The 21,290-nt window shown below is 41.4% G+C and overlaps 1 protein-coding gene across 10 annotated transcripts in view; it reads right to left on the reverse strand.

Annotated features, from left to right (window-relative positions):
- Positions 1 to 1,020: 1,020 nt before the first annotated feature.
- LOC101387654 (uncharacterized) overlaps positions 1,021 to 21,290 on the reverse strand; it is a 30,975-nt gene continuing 10,705 nt past the window's right edge. Inside the window, exons 1-3 of one of the 10 annotated variants that reach the window (XM_087441141.1) lie at positions 18,194 to 19,109; positions 9,330 to 9,724; positions 1,021 to 1,400 (exon numbers count right to left, since the gene is read on the reverse strand). In XM_087441141.1, coding sequence (XP_087297267.1) covers positions 1,021 to 1,400; positions 9,330 to 9,724; positions 18,194 to 18,714 — 1,296 coding nt within the window. In that variant the 5' untranslated portion in view covers positions 18,715 to 19,109. Of the gene's footprint in view, positions 1,401 to 4,400; positions 4,406 to 5,957; positions 5,968 to 6,003; positions 6,009 to 8,813; positions 8,819 to 9,324; positions 9,808 to 18,103; positions 19,110 to 21,290 lie in introns of those variants that run through there. The other 9 variants (XM_087441148.1, XM_087441147.1, XM_087441146.1 and 6 more) reach the window with 9 other exon arrangements.

Here is a 21,290-nt window from a genome sequence, read left to right on the forward strand (position 1 = left end):
AAGTCATTCAGATAGGAGAATATTAAAATTTGGATATTTTGCATTTCCTGCTATCCCTAAATTTCTCAGGAAGGTTGATCTTCCCAAAAGATAATTATTTTGTTGTCAATGGATGGAGATGAAATTAGAGAAGCTGAGAATGTAATAAATCGAGTTACGTGAGAGACGAATAAACTCTAAGGTGGACCCTCTTGTTTTCCAAGAAAAAGAGACAAGGGAAGAATAAGAGATGGGTGAGGGAGGAAGAAAGAGAGAGGAAAGGAGAATGGGGGGATGAGGCAACTAAGAGAGGAGTGAACTGTAGAGAAAGATAGGCTTCTAAAATATTTAAGAAAGGTTTGTTGTGGGATATAGCCCTTCTCCTTCATACTCCTAAAGATTTTAAATTAAAATCTTTATTATTCTTCAATGCATTTGGAGACATCTATGTATTGTTGTTATTTCTGGGTTTGTTTGTTTGTTTAAATGTTGCCACGTGTTGAGATTTTCCTGAAGGTGAGAGCAGGAATTGGAAAGTCTGATTCAATTGTATGAGGGATATAATTTCCCAGGAAATGAGGACAATCCTTACAAAGCAGCAGAAACAAGAACATGGTATTTCTAGGCCAGGAAAGAGGAGCTTTATTCAGAAGCAGCAACAATAAGATACAGCAATCTCCCTGTAAAAGAAGATAGAGAATGGAGCCCCCAGACTTTCAGATCTGAGGTTGTGACATCAGTACCCCTACAGGCCCTGCAGGAATTTCCCTGTTTGGGACAGGATGACCTGGCACTCAGAAGTCAAAAGGTCTGATGTTGAATTTGGGCGATTCTATTAATTTCTTGCTATAAATACCACCTAATTTCACACTCTGGGTCCACATGGAGAAAAGGTCAACAAAGGAGAGAGTTTGGCCTGAGGTCACGATGTGGACACACAGTTGGCGGGAATGGCTTCTCTTAGGGCATCTATGAGGTGCATCTATGTCTGCTTCTGTGATGAGTGAGACAAAGGGGAGAGGGTGGGTTCAGGGCAGGAGTTCAGCAGCAGGAAGAGGTGCAGCATGTGGGTTGGGGGCAGGTGGAGATGACACAGGTGGGGCGATAGCAAGTGGTGTGGCAGGAGACCTGGCCACAGACTGGGCGTAGGCAGCAGGAGGGGTGGCAGCAGCTGGAACCCCAGCTGCTGGAGCCACAGCAAGAGGGCCGGCAGCAGCTAGAAATGCAGCAACTGGGGTGACTGCAGGTGGGCTGGCAGCACACAGATTGGCAGCAGCTGGGGTGGCGGCAGCTGGAGATGCAGCACCGGGGCCTGCAGCAGCTGGACACACTGCAGCTGGGGTGGCAGCAGCTGGGATGACAACAGGTAGTTCTGCAGCAGGTGATCTGGCAGCAGTGGGGGCGACAGCAGGTCTCCTGGCCACAGCTGTGCTCAGAGCAGACAGAGCCACAACAGGAGCTGACCATGGTGTCAGAGGGTGGAGGTTCTGGGTGGGTTTCCAGGAGAGTGAGGTTCTTGAGTTTGGAAGTCTCTTTGTGACACATCCCCTTTTATACTCAGCTGAGGGACTTCTGTGATTATGAAAAGACTGTTTCCTTCTTTTTGTTTATGTGACTACAAATGCAATTAGTAAATGATATCACTGTATTTTTCTAGTAAAAACTCTCAATGTATAGAAAATAATTACTTCCCTTTTCTCAAGTTCCCCAGTGTTCGCACATGAATCACCTCTTCTGTTTCTTCCTTTGTTTGCAGTGTCACGTGTCTTCAATCCCTGGGTATCATTTGACACAGGTGGGTCACTGTCTCTTGTCTGTTTCTCACCTTGATATGATGTTGGGAGACCTTCCGATGGGATTAGGATCCCTACTGGAAAAGTCACGTTTCAATCAGATGGAATTCTAATAGGAAAAAAGGAAGTAAGCTCCTCTTCTTGAGTGTGAGAAATGAGGAAACTTATGATTCGCTGTGCAGATACCAGGAGTCATTTAGCTAACGAAATTCCTAGGACATTCCAAGCTGTGTTATTTCTCATCATCCTGGTGCACTTTGAAACAGTTAGCAGCAACTCAGTGTTTTTAAGTAGCCAAGAGTCATCTGGGGTTAATCAGTGTTGATCTTCAGAAATGTCTTCTAGGCTGGGAAAGAGTACACTGGGACAATAGTTTTTGATCTGCCTTTTGAAATATCAAAATACGTCGTGGTTGTGCTTTATGGATGTTTTATTAAAATATTTTTCAAATATTCTGAGCTAAAACGTCTAGAAGTTCTTATAGTAGTACCACCTATGTTTAAGATTTTCTTAGAAGCATTAAGGGGAATATAAATGACATATTCATTATCTTACATATACTTACATAGAAATTGCATCCATAAAGTGTTTTATAACCAAAGTCACATATGATTATGCTCCTAAATAAGAGGTCTTCTTTAGTGCCACAGGCATTCAGGAGAAAAAAATATTCAAGGAAAGAACAAATTACCTTCACGACATTCAGTCTTCCTGCAGTCTCTTGTGAGCTCAGCATTCTCCTGGTTAACTTTTACTGGTTAAGTTCAAATGCCATCTTCCTCCAGTATCTTCCATAGCGTCACTCAGAGTAAAGACCTTCCTCCATTGCACTTCCTTTGTGCTTTGTATATGCATGGGCTCTATCATATTATTCTCTACCAGAAATGCATCTATGTGTCTGGCTCCCTCTACAATATAAACTCCAGTAGGGCAGGGACTATGCTTTATTCATCTTTGTACCCCCAAGGGCTGAAATAGAATGAGTTTTTGATAAAGGAGATGTCTGTTTAATGAGTAAAGATTTTGTCTAGGTCATCAAAGAGGACACGGTGACCTTAAGAACACGTTATTCACACAGATGGACGGAAAGAGGATTCAAAAGAAAGAACAACAATTGAGATTGGGAAGAACCCTGGCTTATGATGATGAAAAGGATATGTCTGCAAGGTCTATTTTAAGAAGTAGTGAGAGAGAAATTGAGATTGCTAGAATGAGGAGAGATTGTGTGTGGAGATCTTTTAAAAGCCTTTAGGCAGGGATGTAATATAATATATATGCCCTATACAATTTATTTTAATGTATGATCTGCCTTTATAAATGCCAAAATACACTTGGATTTCTGAGAGAAACATTGTTTAAAAGTTGAAATGGGGCAGGGTGAGAAGTGTGCTGGATGGTAATGAGCATAGCAGTCATTTCAAAGAAAGAATCAGCAGAGACTTGGACCAAACTGAAAACAGAGTTATAAGGAAGATCTTTCATAAAAGTTATAAAACATACCTCAATCTATTTTTTATATGTTTCATAACTTTTATGTGTATAATTTATGCCCTCTACCTCCTAAAAGCCAATAATTTAAAACTTTTAAAGGATAAATAAGTCAGACAGGACTTGTGCTAAAAAAGAAGAACTAAAGCCATTTAGAGATAAGGAAGAGATATTTGCATCAAAAGACAAGAATGGGATATTTGGCACAATTATGCACTAAATATATCCATTGTCCTCAGGAGCCTAAGCAAATGAAAACGTAATGGATGATGGAATTCCTGATTTTCTTTCCTTCCTTCTCCAAACCTGAGTGCTGTACGCTGAACGCTTTGCTGGATGCTGGAAGAATGACCATCATGTTATACAGTCGTCCTAGTGCTTTACACACATTAGCTTGTTTACTCGTCTCAACAACCCAGTGCTGCAAGTTTCATTATAATCCCTCCTTTACAGACGAGGAAACTGAAGCACAGGGAGGATTAAAACCAGTAAGCAAGGAAGCTGTGATTTGATCCCAGCCAGCCCAGCACTGGAGTCCACGTTTTTAACTGCTACACACACTGCCTCTCTGAAAAATCAGATGTGAAACAAATTGTCTTTATCTTCATGTTGCTCCAGGTTATCAGAGCAACGTGTGTTATTAACATACAAATACGGTGCATGAAACTTACACCTAGTCTTTCAACACCCCACTGTCAGCAAATGTCTGTGGACCTGTATTCTGGGTAACTGCAGTCAAATTCCCTTTCATGGGCCTAAGGACCCCTTGACATTCACTATTCATATCTTTTCCTATTTGTTTTCGGAAATTAGCTATGACAGTTGTGTATTTTTCTTAAATAATTCAAACTAAAATCCGAGTCCCTTTCAGATGGTAAGTTATTTATGTTGCAATGAAGCAGAAGAACATAGAACACTTAAACAATTCCCTTGGAATTTACCTCTATGCCCCCAACATGCTTGCTCGCTATTTAATTTTTCTCTTAGAGGATAAAGAAAGTACATGCTTAGTAAAGCTACCTCAAACGATGTAATTGAATTATGATTTGATGCCACCATAGCCCACCGTTTTTCCCAAGGGTCTAGAAACCTTTTCTCCATCCCAAGTCTCCCCACTGTTTGGATCAGCCCTCTGGTCACGCTCACTGAGCTGGGCTGTGGGTTGCAGCCAATCCCTCGGTGTCCACCCCTGTGTCCATATGCGCTGCAGCAGGACCACTATCGCTAAGATATGAAAAGAAAAGAATCCCCTTTGGAAGGAGTGCAGGAAAAGTTTGAATGTTGCTCAGCATTGTCTTGGATAGGGAAGAAGTGGAGAGTAAAAATGAAACAAAATAGTCTCTGGAGAGAGGTTTTTATATTTTGCATCTTTTATATATATATTTTTAATTTTATTTATTTGGTTTTTTTCCCCCCAAAGCCCCAGTATATAGCTGTATGTCATAGCTGCACATCCTTCTAGTTGCTGTATGTGGGACGTGGCCTCAGCATGGCCGGAGAAGCGGTGCGTCAGTGCGCGCCCGGGATCCGAACCCAGGCCGCCAGCAGCGGAGCGCACGCACTTAACCACTAAGCCACAGGGCCGGCCCCGCATCTTTTATATTTTAAATTTTAATTTAAATGTTTTGAATATCATCTATATTCACATGTTAAAAAGTCAAAAGACAAAGTGAAAGATATCCCTCCCACCTTTCTTCACAGTCACCCAGGTCGCCTCCTCGAAGGCAGCCAGACTTGACAGTTTCTGTGAGTCCTTCTGGAGACATTTAGCACACAAGAAACAAATAGTAAGATTTATCCACTTCTTTCCTTTCGACAAATGGTGGCATCCCAGCCATGCTCTTCCAGCTTTGCTGCTTTCGCTTGAAGCATTCAGAGAGCGTCTACACAGCTATGCTATTCTTTTTCATTTATAGTTGCACAGTATTCAATTTATGAATGTGCCATAATTTATTTAACCAATCTCCCATTACTGGGCTTAGTTAGTTTCCAATCTTTTGATATTATGTGCAACGCTGCAATGAAGAAGCCTGTTTATACATAATTCCACACACGTGAACATTTTCTATAGGATAAATTCCCACAGATACAGAACTGCTGAATCAAAGAGTATGCACTTATTTATAATATTTGTTAGATAACGCCAACTTCACCTTCCACAGAGATTGTACCAATTTACATTTCTATCAGTAATGAGTGAATGCTTGTTTTTCCCCATTTTTGTTGACACAACGATACACATGTTACACGGATACATAGACACATATGTAGACATGTGTTGATATATATAGACATCTATCTATCCTAGTCAGTATGACAGAGAGTTGAAAGTTTCTCCATGTGATTTTAATTTGCATTTCTCTCATTGTAAATGAGATTGAACAGCTCTTCAGATGTTTAAGAGCTATTAATATTTCCTTTTCTGTAAAGAAAATTATAGGAAATTTTCTGTGTTATCTGTAATTTGTATTTTTATGTTTTCCTACTGGGTTTAGCCCTTATACATTGATTTTTATAAAAGCTCTTTATATATTATAAAAATTAGCCTTTTTATATAATGTGAATTTCAAATATTTTTCCTAGTTAGTCTTCCTTCTTTGACTTTGCTTATGTGGTTTTTGCCACACAGGTGTTTACTTCTGGTACAGTCAAATTTATTAATCTTTTCTTTTATGGCCTCTGAGGTTGGTGTCATACTTTGAAAGGCCTTTCCGGTTGTAAATTTGCATAAACATTGTCCCACAGTTTCTTCTAAGTTCAAAGTTTCATGTTTTATATTTTCAAATGTTTGACCCATTATGAATTTACAAAGATATATGATATGCAGTTTAAATATTTTTAAATCTGATATGAACAGAGCCCATCACCATTTATTAAACAATACATTTTTCCCCCACTGATTTAAAATGCTACCTTTTCATTTACTAAATTCCTTTATGTATTTGAGTCAATTTCTGGACTTGCTTTTTTAATTCATTGATGATTTCTCATGCACTGGTACCATAGTCATCAATGTATAATATTGACTTGCTCTTAATGGTTACAAGTCCAAGGCCACCTCGCTAGATGAAGGCAATATGCTAGTGAACTCAAATATCTGTGTGTCAAAATAGTACATGTATACCAGGCTCCCCGCCACGAGAAAGTAAATTGTACCTGGCTGGACCCTCAAACTGGTGTTGTAAAGAATGCGTTAGCAGAGTTTGTAATGGCATACCAGTCTTGCTACGCTTGTTGCACTTCCTAGAAAGTTCTTATATATTAGTTACAGCTGAAGCGATCAGAGGCTTGATCTTGTTTAATGACTGAGAGTCCGCTGTTAACCTCTGGGAACTGTCTTCCCACATACCAGCCAGACAGGACTGTCAAAAGGGAGTTTGCAGGAAATAAAACACATGCTTCAGCTATTTCCTTAATAAGAACAGTCCTGTCTTGTTGCTTTTATGGAATTCTATATTGCTTAGTGTTTGCTACCCAGGAGAGCTTGAGCAATTCCGAAGGTATATGTTGAGCATGGCCAAATAAAACTGAGTGAAGGCAGACTTAGTTGATGCTCTGTTCACTTAAAATCCAGCCCAGCTATGCATTCAGGTGAAGTTGATGGGACCACAGAATAATCACTCCGGTCCCCCTTTGCCATTCATAACTTTATCTCTACCACGGTTTTCTCTACCACAATATCCCCTGTATCACTTTTGGAAGTTTTAGAGCACTGTTACTCTCCCTGATGGCAATTACTGTCCATGGAGTGCCTGCATGCAGGAATCCTAAGAGGTTGTGCATGCCACCATCTGGTTACTTCACCCAAACCACTGCATAGGCCTCAGGCCTAGGAGTAACTGTTCCTCACTATTGTGAACCCTGGATACTGAACGATCCCTCATTGCTTTCCCTAAACTCTATCCATATCTTTGTAAATATTCCTTTTTTCACCCAGATTCAATGTGCCATCTCGTTCCTGCTGTGACTCAGTTCTTGTTGTAAAAACAGGAAATTATAAGCTTCATATACTTTAATGCTGAAAAAGACAATATAGAACCTATATACTTTGATTTAGCTCTGGCTAATAAAGCGTAATGTTAAAACCAGAGCCTGCATCCTATAATTAACAGTTATTAAAGAAGAACCTACGGGAGGATAAAAGACATGTTAATTCTAGTGTATAAAAGACAAAGCTGTATCCTGTAGAACATTTCAGAGTATAGTGAAAAAGGTAAAGCTGAAGATGTCTGTGAGACATTTCTATGACAAGAATGTAAAACCCAACCTGTGTTGGGGTGAAACCCACTTTATATGCAGTTTGTGTCTTGACACTTTCAAACTTTTCGGGGGGTGGGGCCGGCCCGGTGGCACAAGTGGTTAGGTGAGTGCGCTCCACTTTGGTGGCCCGTGGTTCGTGGGTTTGGATCCTGGGCGTGCACCGACACACTGCTTGTCAAGCCATGCTGTGGTAGCGTCCCATATAAAGTAGAGGAAGATGGGGACGGATGTTAGCCCAGGGCCAGTCTTCCTCAGCAAAAAAAAGAGGAGGATTTGCATCGGATGTTACCTCAGTGCTGATCTTCCTCACAAAAAAAAAAAAAAAACTTTTTTTTAAATTTTAGAAATAACAACCGACTCTTAGTTACACCTTTAAGTTATTTGGAAATATAACACAGCTAATATGCAATATTTTACTTTGAATTTAAAATGTTTCTAATATACTTCAAATTATGAGCCAAAACTTATAGACCTTTATATTTGTATAAACGTGATGTTATTGTATATATTGTGACACATTTTCGCAGCTAAGGAGGATCATTCTTACCAGAGAGAACTAAGTCTTATGGTCTCTTAAGACCAAGCCAGGTGATGAAAGCCTAAAATGGGAGAGTAAAACCATCAGGAAGATGGAGAAATCTCAGTAATATGAAGGGCTAAAATTATGACGGAGTTTCAGTCTGGGAATACTAAAATTTTCAGCATTGATTAATAAAAAGTTTAAAAATTTTTTATGGAAAAGTTGCCACAGACTTCATAAATTGCCAGAAGTCTGGATTTAGAAGGTACACTTAGTATTCTGAAAGAAAGTATTACATTTAGAGAGGAAAGAAGGGGGAAGGAAGGAGGGAAGAAAGGAAGAAAGAGAAGGAATGAAGAAGGGAGTGAGAGAGAGGAAAAAGTACCTGAGCACAGTAGAACACCCAAAATTTACACAACTAATAATGGAACGTACTGGAAGTAGAAATATAGTCAAGTGAAATTTAGATGACTTTATGATGTTCAACTCACTGGAGTTTTTAAGGGACATTTGAAACATATATCAAAACAATTTTGAGTTATAGCGGGCAGTGAAAAAATTATACACACTCTCTTTGCTGTTCTGTCAAAGGGAACACTACGCTAATTTAATATTCTAGCCAAGGGTAGTGTTTCAATAACAATAACAATAAAATGATATTTATTGAGCGCTTACATTATGCACCCAGCTCTGTGCTAAGTGCCTTACGTGGAGTCTGTCTTTGGACCTTTGAAGAACATAATGTATTACCCTCATTTCACAGAGAAGAAAACTGAGGCTTGAAGAGGTAAAGTAACTTTGCCCATGCCATACAACTAATGTCTAGTGGAGTCTCGATTCCAACATAAGCAGCTGCTCTTGAATATGCCCTGCTGCATTTGAAGCAAGATGGTCCTTGGTGTGAAGTGATAGGTAAAGACACATACACACATGCACACGTGCATGTACACACCAAATCATTAACAAATCAGGGGATTTCAGTAGCAGGGGAAATGGCTGTTTATCAAGAACACATGGAAACAACGTAATACGAGATCATCACAATCAGTGTATACTTAGGATGAAGACATTGCTGGTCTGAAAATAGATGCATTTGGGCCTGGGTTAAAATCATTTGACAAATGTGTTTTCATCCATCATTTCCTAGAACTGAACACCAACTCTGAATGCCAAATCAGAAGGGTTGGCAGCTAAGAGTCCATTCCCCGATCACTGTTTGGCTCCAACACATTTTATATGGCTTGTGTGGACATCCATAGTGTGACAAAGATTACAGGCAGAGATTCAGCAGCAGGAAGAGGCACAGCACGCGGGACGGGGGCAGGTGGAGATGACACAGGTGGGGGGGTAGCAAGTGATGTGGCAGGAGACCTGGCCACGGACTGGACGTAGGCAGCAGGAAGGGCAGCAGCAGCTGGAACCACAGCTACTGGAGCCACAGCAAGAGGGATGACAGCAGCTAGAAATGCAGCAGGTGGGCTGGCAGCACTCAGACTGGCAGCACTGGGGCCTGCAGCAGCTGAAACCACAGCAGGAGGGGCGGCAACAACTAGAAATGCAGCAGCTGGGGCGGCAGCAGGTGGGCTGGCAGGACACAGACTGGCAGCAGCTGGGGTGGCAGCAGCTGGACACACTACAGCTGGGGCGGCAGCAGGTGGTCCTGCAGCTGGTGGTCTGGCAGCAGCTGGGGCGGTAGCAGGTCTCCTGGCAGATGCCTTGGCCACAACTGTGCTCAGAGCAGACGGAGCCACAACAGGAGCTGACCATGGTGTCAGAGGGTGGAGGTTCTGGGTGAGTTTCCAGGAGAGTGCGGTTCTTGAGGTTAGAAGTCTCCTTGTGCTACTGCCTCTTATATACTGCTGGAAGAGGGTGAGTTGTCAACGCAATTTCTTTGTTTTTCTTTACTTAACATTTAAGTAATTATCAGATTACACGATAATGTTTATCTAGTTAGTGGTTTAAACTTGGAAACAAAATTTTCTTTTCCAGATGTGATAAATTCTACCTGATCTGCTTTTTCTCCTGATTCTCATCTGCTGGCATCTTCTAGACCACACTCTCCTCATCTTCCTCCACAGTGGGCTGTCATGTGATATTCGGCATTTGGAATTGCATTTCTTACTCTCCCCTCCTGTATCCCCTACCAGGAAGCAACTTGGGCAGTCATATTTCTGGTTGTGCATTTCTTCCAGTGGCCAATGGGGAAGAAATCCCATCAGCATAGTGTGGCATCTGGCATGGACAAGAGGAAAAGGCCCTACTTTGTGGGTCATTTTTGAGCAAAGAGGAAGGGGACAGCTGTAGGTGTAAGGGACACTGGTGACCTCTACACCACTGGAAGGGATTTCCTCGGATGTTTCAAACTTTGGATCATGTTCCATATTCTAAAACCTTGGCAGGCAATTTATCTGTATGATTCCTGTTACTATATCTCATAGTTTTAAGCTGTTACTTTGCTGTCTTATATATTAGATCTCTCCGCTGGTCTCTTAGATTCTGGAAGACATAGCCTCATTTTTATTCCTTATCTCATTCTTAATTAAAAATATTCCCTCAATGGAGAAAAAAAAAGTTGAATAATCAGAATGTGCCTCTTTTCAGAACTAGGAAATCTACAGAACAAATTTTTTGGGTAAATTTGAAATGTGAATGGATTTTAGTAAATTCAACCTTATTTAATTACTATTTCTACGTATTCTCTATTTATGATAGTCCAACTTGAGCATACATCAGATTCATCTGGAGGGCCTGTTAAAAATGCTTGGAAGTGCTCCCAGAGTTTCTGATTGCAAGTTGGAGCTTGAGGTTCTGTATTTCTAACAAGTACCCAAATGACGTTGATGTGGAAGATCCAAGGACCACACTTGGAGACCTACTGCTTTATTCTGTTCAATCGAGCTTTGAAGAAGTGCCTCTAGTAAGTTCCTGCCTTATTTATAAAGCAGATTTCTTGAGTGGATAATCTGAGAGACACACGTTGCCAGTCACTGGAGTTACAAATGTGGTGTAGAGTCTCTTCTTGAGGAATTTACAGTTTAGTGGGAAGACCACACACACACACACACACACACAAACTGTAACACAATGTGGTAAAGCAACATCAAAGAGCTCATAGCAGTGTAATTTAACTAAAAGAATTGCTCTTAAGGCAAATTAGCCAACATGACAATTTGGTAAAGACATAGATTTATTCATAAATAAATATTTCTAGTCACTGTTTTTAATTTAATTTTTATAATTTATTTTACATTTTAGGTAAAAATTACATACATTGAAATGCACAGATTCTAAGTGTCCTATTTGATGAGTTCTGATAAGTGAATACATCCATGTAACCCCGCCCCTATCAAGACAGGAACATTTCCATTATACCAGAAGTTTCCCATGTGTCACCCCAATAAACTCCCCACCACCATAAAGGCAACCACTATTTTAACATTTTTTTCACCATAGATTCGTTTTGATCTAGAACTTCAAACAAGTGATACATGGTATAATTTCTTTTCTGCCTTGCACCTTTAGCTTGGCACATGTCTGTGAGAATTGCTAAAGTTGATGTGTGTATCACTAGTTCATTCACAGCTGCACTAATGAAGTACCAAGGCTTAATTTTAACTGTTACCAATCAATTTCATGGTAGGGTGACCAGCCGTCCCTGTTTGCCCACAACTGAGGACTCCCAGTGTTAAAATTAGGAAAGTCCCAGGTGAACAGAGACAAACTGATCACCCTCTGATGACATCCTTACATGTCTTAATTAGGACCGTTTAAAGAGCAAACCCCTGTGATATTTTTATCACAATCACTTGCTTAGCAAACACTCGATTTACATGTTTTTATTTTATAGGCTTGCATTTGCAGAGCTAAAGAACATGAGACATTTAAACAATTATACTGTGAGGCAATGTGGTGCCTTGAGGGGAGAGATTTTCACTTGATTTGCTGTATATGAGATGCTGAGGAAAAAATATACACATTAAAAGAGTTTTTGATTATTAGGAGCAAGTTTTCTATATAAATTCAGGACGATTAAGAAAACCCTTTGGCAACAGCTGCAATGGTAGAGTACATTCTTGTTATAGAGAAGTGTATAGAGAATCAGTCCCTAGACCAGTGGTTCACAAAGTTGGCTGCATATTTGGAATCAAACTGGTGCCCGCCTCCCGCCCAGGAAAATTCTGATTTGACTGGCTTGGTATATAGCCTGGGTGTCACAATTTTTTAAAGCTCCTCTCAGGTAACCTTAATGCACAGGCAAGTTTGAGACCCACCTCCTTAAATGTCTCTATTACGTGAATTTGTATAATATTAAATTAGGAACGGAAGTAGCTAAAATAGTAAAATAGAGTTGTAACATCTAAATAGTAGAGAAAATGATCCTGAATTTTTTTTTTTTTTTTTTGCGTTAGTACTACGGGAATTGTATTGTCCATAGGAAAAACAAAACAAAACAAAACAAACAAGCAAACTTCAGTCCCAGTATTGTATAATGAAATGAGCACTGATACAGGAGATCTAGGTTGTCTTGGCTTTGACACTGAGTAGCTATTGGACTTTGAACAAGTTACTTATTCTCTAAAACTCAGCTCTTGTATCTAGGTAAGGGATGACAAATAGGCGGCATGCAAGCTACCGTTTTCCCTAGCAGACATCACTAATGAATTGTAGCACTCTTTCAACAGGAAATGACCTTAGTGTCTTTCTCAAAGCAGAACTCCAAGCAGTCAGGAGCAATCAATCACAGATGGCAATAATGACGAAATCATTTTTTGCCTTCCCAGACCTTGAACATGTCTACTGTTAATTCCAGTATTAAAATTTATTTATTTATTTATTTATTTATTTATTTATTTATTTATTTATTTTTAAATTTTTTGTTTATTGCGGTAACGTTGGTTTATAACATTGTAAAAATTTCAGGTGTACATCATTGTACTTCTATTTCTGCATAGATTACATCATGTTCACCACCCAAATACTAATTACAACCCATCACCACACACATGTACCGAATTATCCCTTTCACCCTCCTCCCTCCCCCCTTCCCCTCTGGTAACCACCAATCCAATCTCTGTCCCTATGTGTTTGTTTATTGTTGTTATTATCTACTACTTAATGAAGGAAATCATACGGTATTTGACCTTCTCCCTCTGACTTATTTCACTTTGCATTATACCCTCAATGTCCATCCATGTTGTCACAAATGGCTGGATTTCATCGTTTCTTATGGCTGAGTAGTATTCCATTGTGTATATATACCACAGCTTCTTTATCCATTCGTCCCTTGATGGGCACTTAGGTTGCTTCCAAGTCTTGGCTATCGTGAATAAGGCTGCAATGAACACAGGGGTGCATGTACCCTTACAAATTGGTGTTTTCAAGTTCTTTGGATAAATACCCAACAGTGGAATAGCTGGATCATATGGTAGTTCTATCCTTGATTTTTTGAGGAATCTCCATACTGTTTTCCATAGTGGCTGCACCAGTTTGCACTCCCACCAGCAGTGTATGAGAGTTCCCTTCTGTCCACTTCCTCTCCAACACGTGTTGTTTCCTGTCTTGTTAATTATAGCCATTCTGACGGGCGTGAGGTGATATCTCATTGTAGTTTTGATTTGCATTTCCCTGATAGTTAGTGATTTTGAACATCTTTTCATGTGTCTGTTGGCCATCTGTATATCTTCTTTGGAGAAATGTCTGTTCAGGTCTTTTGCCCATTTTTTAATTGGGTTGGTAGTTTTTTTGTTGTTGAGATGCATGAGTTCTTTATATATTTTGGAGATTAAGCCCTTATCAGATGTATGGTTTGCAAATATCTTCTCCCAATTGTTAGGTTGTCTTTTCGTTTTGTTGATGGTTTCCTTTGCTGTGCAGAAGCTTTTTAGTTTGATGTAGTCCCATTTGTTTATTTTTTCTATTGTTTCTCTTGCCCGGTCAGATGTGGTGTTTGAAAAGATGTTGCTAAGACCGATGTCGAAGAGCGTACTGCCTATGTTTTCTTCTAGAACTTTCACAGTTTCAGGTCTTACATTCAAGTCTTTAATCCATTTGGAGTTAATTTTTGTGTATGGTGTAAGGTAAGGGTCTACTTTCATTTTTTTGCATATGGCTATCCAGTTTTCCCAACACCATTTGTTGAAGAGACTTTCTTTTCCCCAATCTATGTTCTTGGCTCCTTTGTCAAAGATTAGCTGTCCATAGATGTGTGGGTTGATCCTGAATTTGAAGCGCTGAACTTTAAGCAATTTCTGACTGAAACATGATAATTCTCTTTACTCTTTTAGATCACTCTAACACCAAGACCACAGTCTTACCTGGATGAGAATGGAAAAATGGGGCATGAACCATGGCAGGAAATTACTATAGACTATGCGCTGAATTTTTTTAAAACGAAAATTAAAACCAGGAGAGAAATCACCCTGTGTGCTCCTTGCAAAAATTCTTACCCATCGTCTGGTGAAGTAGAATTGATAGTTAACATCAGGGCCATACACACAAATTATGTAGTGTCTATGTAACATATACCTCTTTTATTACATAGAGTAGATGAAGTGTAATTTTTTTTCTTTTGTGTATGTTTTTTCTTTTTAAACTAATTGTTTTGCTGTCTTTTAGAATTCCATAATGAAAACCTCAGTTAGATAAATATCAAGGAAATTTGAATGAAGTGGACTCAAGTGATATTTACAATCACCATTGAGGAAACTGCGTTGTGTCTCACAGGGAAACTGGGCACGTCATGTTAATTTATCCTTTAAAAATGGGATGAAAAAAGGCTTTTTTTTTAACCAGGAATGACATACGTTACCTTAGTACTCATCATCGTTTTTATAAATACCTGGTATGTATTTTATCTTTAGCTATGTACTACCACTAAGTGAATTATAGTGACTTAGTTATAATATGATCTAAATAAAGACACTTGTAACAGGCATGGCTAAATGATAGAGAATTTAACATATTTCCATTTAATTAGTTCCTTTATAATAAAAATTAAACTCTATTAAAATATTTGAATACTGGAATACTCATGTGTTTGGATGCTCTTGGATAGCAGATCTGAGGTGACACTGAGAGCTGGATACCCCAAAATGCCAACATGGCCCCCCATTTGAATACATTAATCCAGAAACTCAGGGTTGAAGGAGGAGTTTCCCCATCACCTTCTGTTATGAGAGGTTTGGGGATTCGATCGGAGATGTAAAAGACACTTTCCACTCCAAACAAATGGACTGAAGGTATATTTTATTATATAGAGGATAGTAAAGGCGATAGTCCGCAAACAGATCCAAATAGGTCAAATAATAAGAGGGAAAAAACACCAGCTCGACTGGAAAGGGAAAGGGAAAGCTGATGTGGATCAGCTGAGATAGCAGCAGATCCGAATAGGTCATATAATAAGAGGGAAAAACATCAGATCGATCGGAAAGGGAAACACCAGATCGACTGAAGGGAAATGACACAAATCAACCGGAAAGAGAAACACCAGGTTGACCGAAAAGAGAACACATCAAATCAATTACTTTATATCAAATCAGTTATGCACAATATCCACGCCCCACTGCCGGGCGAGCCCTGTCAATCGACGCGGCTGGGCAAGGATCACACGTCCTGGGCAAGGTGTCCCTTCCACAGGTGGAACTCTCACCAGGTCTCAGCTTCCAGCAGTTTATATAAGCAGTTACAGAGTTTACAGAGCAAGCATCTAGTGTTTCCATGCACAAAATAGTTATCAGTGGCGTACGTGCACTGAGCCCCTTGGCTAACGTCCCAGCCCAGTAGTTGTGTACGTGCATTGTTTTCTTTGGTTATCGTCCTAGCCCGGCACAGATGGCCAGTCCATCCCGTGCTACGACGCTCCAAGAGCCTTGAACTGTTACAACTTGCAACTCTCTCCGTGGGAGAAAGGCCAGTTCCCGGGAAAAGGCCAGTTCCCACCACACAGAAAACAGCTTTGTATTTCTTTGTGTGCTGGTGGCTATAGGTCAATGGAGCGGCCAAACATGGCTGTACTCATGTCAAGACACCTTCATTCCCAGTGATCCATTTGGGGGAATTTATGCCTCCCTCCCCTATAATTGTAGGCTCTGTGCATCTAGAGGTCCCCGCTGTAAGAGGGGGACGTTACCTCGAGGGGACATAGTAAAGGTCTGATCAGAATTAAAGGTATGACTGTCACCTTATTGCTTTGGGCTTCTTGTGCCAGGGGATCAGCAAGCAAAGAAAGGAGCTATGGGGGCAAGGAGGAATATATTTAGCGTTTAAGTGATCCACTGGGGGCATTCTTGGTATTCCTAATTCCAGTTCTAACTGCACATGGGGAAGTACAACAGCTGTAGCCTGATGAGGACATAGTAACCAAGGGCTCAGAGCTCTCAGAGATGGGCATCTAGGTCACTCCACTGGGCAAGTCACCTAGATCAGCAGAGGTGCTGCCCACTAACCCTCCTCTTGTGGGTTTCCCTAGAAATTGTGGCCAACCAGTTGGAGTGAGCTTAATGAGAGAAATACGCAGACATGAGCAGTGCCAGGGGGAGACTATATGACGTCCTATCCAGATCCCTTTTGCCATAAAGGCCCCCATCCCCAAGCTAGTGTGAGTATGGACTGCTAGTGGCTCACGCCATTCACCCACACTGTTCTCCAATTAATTGTTCTCAGCCCAAAGGAGCCACCACACCTGGAGGTTTCTGCCCTCTCTGTCACCTCCCTCTACCAGGGGTGGTCCACAGTTGGTGACAACTGATGTAAGAGTACAAAGGCCCAACCACCTTTCCTCTAGGAGGGCAGGTCTGTGGTACCATTCACTTCCATCATCTGTGGGGTCAGATGATGACAGAATTCAACTGGCTTAGCTTCTTCCACTACCCTATCCCGCTTCCCCAGTCTCTTACCGATTTCTCCTGAGAGCACTTCCTTATAAATCACTCGTGAGAGAATCCCTGTTTCAGGCTCTGCTTTTAGTGAATCCAACATAAGACACACAGCTTGGAGTGGTACCCCCTTAAACACAGCCTGCTTCCAGATGAGTGTTACTAACACGGAGAGCCACGTGACTTGTGGGAGTGTGTCTTTTCCCTCAGATATAATGATATGAAAAAAAAAAAACAGATTGAAGACTACTAGTCTAAAAAAAATTGTGCAAAACTTGTAAGAAGAGACAGCAAAATATTCAAAAGATTTAGAAGTTCAGCTGACAGTAAATTCAAGAGTTGACTGTGACACTGTAGTGACCATCCATATTGTATGAAAAATGTTTTGGAGGGCACCGACGATGAGATTTGGAACACATATGTCTTAGATAGGGTGCCTTCAAGAGCAGACCCAAAAAAAGGGGTTTGAGAGCAAGTAGTTTATTTGGGAGATGATCCTAAGAAGCATTGTAGGGAACCTGGGAGGTGATCCTGGGAAGGGACAGAGGCCAATAGAGAATGATTTCAAGAGCAGATTACTCCTGTAGGCAGCCGGGGTCCAATCCCACTGAGGACCTCTGGAGACTGGTACAACATGCCCCCACTCAAGGGGAAAGAATCTAGGGTGTTTATCCATCAACTCCTGTCCGTTGGTGGAGCACTGCTCCTAGAGACTTCAACTCCCCTACTTATGGCCCACCCAGAGACTGCTCCTTCAGCCAAAGTCCTCAGGCAGAGAGTTCCAGGTGCTTGCCATAGGAAACTTCTTATATTAGAATGCGGAGTGCTGAGGGGCTAGAGGTAGAAACCGGAAATCACCTGCTGTAGTCTACTCCTTCTGCAGAGCAGAACAACAGAACAATTGTCAGCTAAGCATGACAATTCAAGAAAGAAAAATAATGAGATGCGATGCTCTTTTATGTGTATGCCTGGAAATTTAAGATTTATTTAAGATTTGGGAATATCTCCATATGAGAAAATCTGGCACAGAACAAATATATCAATTGGGATGATACGTTGGTTGACAGATTTTAGAGAAAATGTAAACTTTGTGTTCACTTGGGAGAGAGATAATAACATGGTGGGGGCAGTATATTTGGAAGCCAAACTCAGTCTAAGAATCAGCTGGAACTGAGGTTTTACGACTGGCCTCTCATAATTCAGCTCACAGATGGACTACATCAAGAAGTTTGATTGATGGTACAGTACAGGGCGCTCAGCAGCAAGAACCGCTAGAGCAGATAGGGCGGCAGCAGGTGGTCTGGCAACAGCTGGGGTGACAGCAGCTAGAAATGCAGGATGTGGGCCTGCAGCAGCTGGAACCACAGCAGGAGGGGCCACAGCAGCTGGAGATACAGCAGGAGGGGCGGCAGCAACTAGAAATGCAGTAGCTGGGGCGGCAGCAGGTGGTCTGGCAGCAGCTGGGGTGGCAGCAGCTAGAGATGCAGGAGGAGGGGCGGCAGCAGCTGGAACCACAGCAGGAGGGGTGGCAGCAGCTGGAGATACAGCAGGAGGGGCGGCAGCAGGTGGTCTGGCAGCAGCTGGGGCGATAGCAACTAGAGCTGCAGCAGCTGGGGCGGCAGCGGGTGGGCTGGCAGCACACAGAGTGGCAGCACTGGGGCCTGCAGCAGCTGGACACACTGCCGCTGGGTTGGCAGCAGGTGGTCCTGCAGCAGGTGGGCTGGCAGCAGCTGGGGCGGCAGCAGGTCTCCTGGCCACAGCCCTGCTCAGGGCAGAGGGAGCCACAACAGGAGCTGACCATGGTGTCAGAGGGTAGAGGTTCTGGGTGAGTTTCCAGGAGGGTGGGTTTGTAAGATTTGAAGGCTCTTTGCCCCAGGTCCCCTTTTATACCCTGCTAAGTGGCTGTTGTTTTCGGACGCAGCACTCTTTCCTCGTCATGGTTTGTCCTAGTAAATAGGCGATTATCAAATTAGGCAAGTTTGTTTTCCTGGTAAAACTTTGCAAGATGGATGGAAAATATTATTTTCTTTTCCTGATGCTTTAGGATTCATTCCGTCAGCTCTTCCTGAATCACTTCTTATGTGTCTGTCTTGCTTTAGCTTCCTCAAAGAAAGCTGTCACATGATGCCCTGCCTGCAGATGGTATGTGTGTTAGTCTAACTTTGCATAGCATATCATGTCTACCCTTGGGTGATGATAATTCTTATAGGCCCACATTCTCTTTGCTGACCTGGGAGGATAAAACTGCATTTCAGTCTGATGGCTCATTCATTGTGGATCAGGTGGGCAGAGAAGGTTTGCATGTCAAACGAGATCCTTGGCACGAGAATAAGACTAATAGTCTTATTAGGACATATCCCCCTCCCCACAGTGAATCATGACCCATTTTCTAGACTTTGTGATAGGAAACAAATAACTGTTCTTAGGAGGAAAACTAAGTTGTGAAATTTTAGTGTGTCTTTTTTTCCCCTCATCTTCGTTGAGGTATGCTTAATATACAGAAAATTGCATGTTAAATGTATACACTTTGATGAGTTTGGACATATGCATACACCCCTAATACCATCACCACAATTAAGGTAATAAACACATCCATCACCTCCAAAAGATTTCTTGTGTCCGTTTGATTTTTTCTGTGGTAAGAACACTTAGCATGAGATCTACCCTCTTAACAAGTTTTTGGGTGCACCATGTGGTATTGTTAACTATAGGCACAGTGCTGTGCAGCAGATCTCTAGACTTTATTCATCTTGCATAGCTGTAACTTTATACCCATTGCACCTATTTTCTCCTCCCTGCAGTCCCTGGAAACCAACATTTTATCCTCTGCTTCTATGAGTTTGACTATTTTAGATATCTCATTTAAGTGGAATCATGCAATATCTGTCCTTCTGTGACTTACTTCACTTAGCATAATGTCTTCAGGTCCATCCCTGTTGTCCAAAATGGCAGGATTCCCTTCTTTCTTAAGGCTGAATAATATTCACTTCCATTAATGTATCAGTGTTGACATTCAAGATTTAATGGCGGTAAAAGGTTGGCAGTAAGTGTGGGCTTATACTGGAGTCACTGTCATGTGAAACAGCTACGTCTTTTTCATTACAAACTGCTTCAATCTCTTCTTATAGATGTGCAGTGGTTATTTTAGACCAGCAACTCTCAATCTCTTTTTCTACCCAATACCAGGAGTAACATGGTTCATTTCGGTGATAATATTATAACTGAGGAAGAGGTGTTGAGGGTGAATACAACCTGAGGGTGTGTGTACATAGCTCAAATAAATTCTCCCAAGAAGTTTAGATATATTCACTCCTCCCAAATCTCATGTGCCGTGTTGCATTAATAACTACTCTTTTAGATCTTAGAAAGGCTCTGACATTTCATCTAGTTAGGTTTAGTCTCTTGTGCAAGGATGTTTAAAGCATTTGGAACCGTGATTCTGTCTTTCAACATAATCAGTCTCCCCCAACTTCACAGCCTCCAAATATTTTTGATAAACATATTTTCTGAAAAGACTCTTGACAAAGCTGAGATTTCCATGGCTCTGTTCTCAGAAAGACCAGTTCAAGACAGGCATAGCTACCCGAAAACCACCCGATAGTTGAAAATGATACGTATTTAGAAGAACATAGTACAAAGACAGGATTTTACAGTGAGGCTTCTCCTCCCTCTCTGGGTTTCTTTGACCCCCAAGGGGAAAAATGTATATAAAGATCCAACCGATGAACTGGCAGTACCCCTCATTTTTTGAAACACTAGTCAGCTAGTCATATGGTTGCTGCATGTGAGAGATTGGCTCTCCCCAAATGGCTGCAACAGGCTGATATAGGATAAGTGAGTGGCTCATGGAAAGAAACAAATTTTGACTCACCATGGAATGGCTCCCGCCATACATAGCTAGCGGAGGGATTTAAGTGCAAGCTGGTGTTGCAGAGGAAGACTCAAGAACCAGATGGAAGAGATTGGATGAAATGACTTTGAGGATCCCTCTCTACCTTTAGGGGCTTATAAGTCTAATAAACCAAAGTCCTTATGATCCTTTTTTGTTCCTAGCCGGTTTCTACTCCTGCCCCGGCCCTAATTTCTAGGTTGATACAACCAGGATGCTAACAACCTGGGCTCCTGATTGGACTTCTGCTTGGAGGTTTGGCTGGTGTTCTGAGCCTGCACTGTATACAACCCCGATGAACCAGAGGCAGCATTTTATTGGAAATGTCTGAGCCTCTTCTTCTGTCACAAGAAGATGAGGAAACAAAAGCAGTTTCCAAGTTGTTGTGGGGGCAAAGACCCTTGAAAGCCCCATTATAGAGTACGAAAATAACTCTAAGATTTCCATAAGACCTTGTATTTTGGGGAAAGAGGGTTGTCCCCAAGAAG

This window comes from Ceratotherium simum, chromosome 16, assembly GCF_057802395.1.
Source record: "Ceratotherium simum simum isolate JZ-2026a chromosome 16, ASM5780239v1, whole genome shotgun sequence".
NCBI lineage: Eukaryota > Metazoa > Chordata > Mammalia > Perissodactyla > Rhinocerotidae > Ceratotherium > Ceratotherium simum.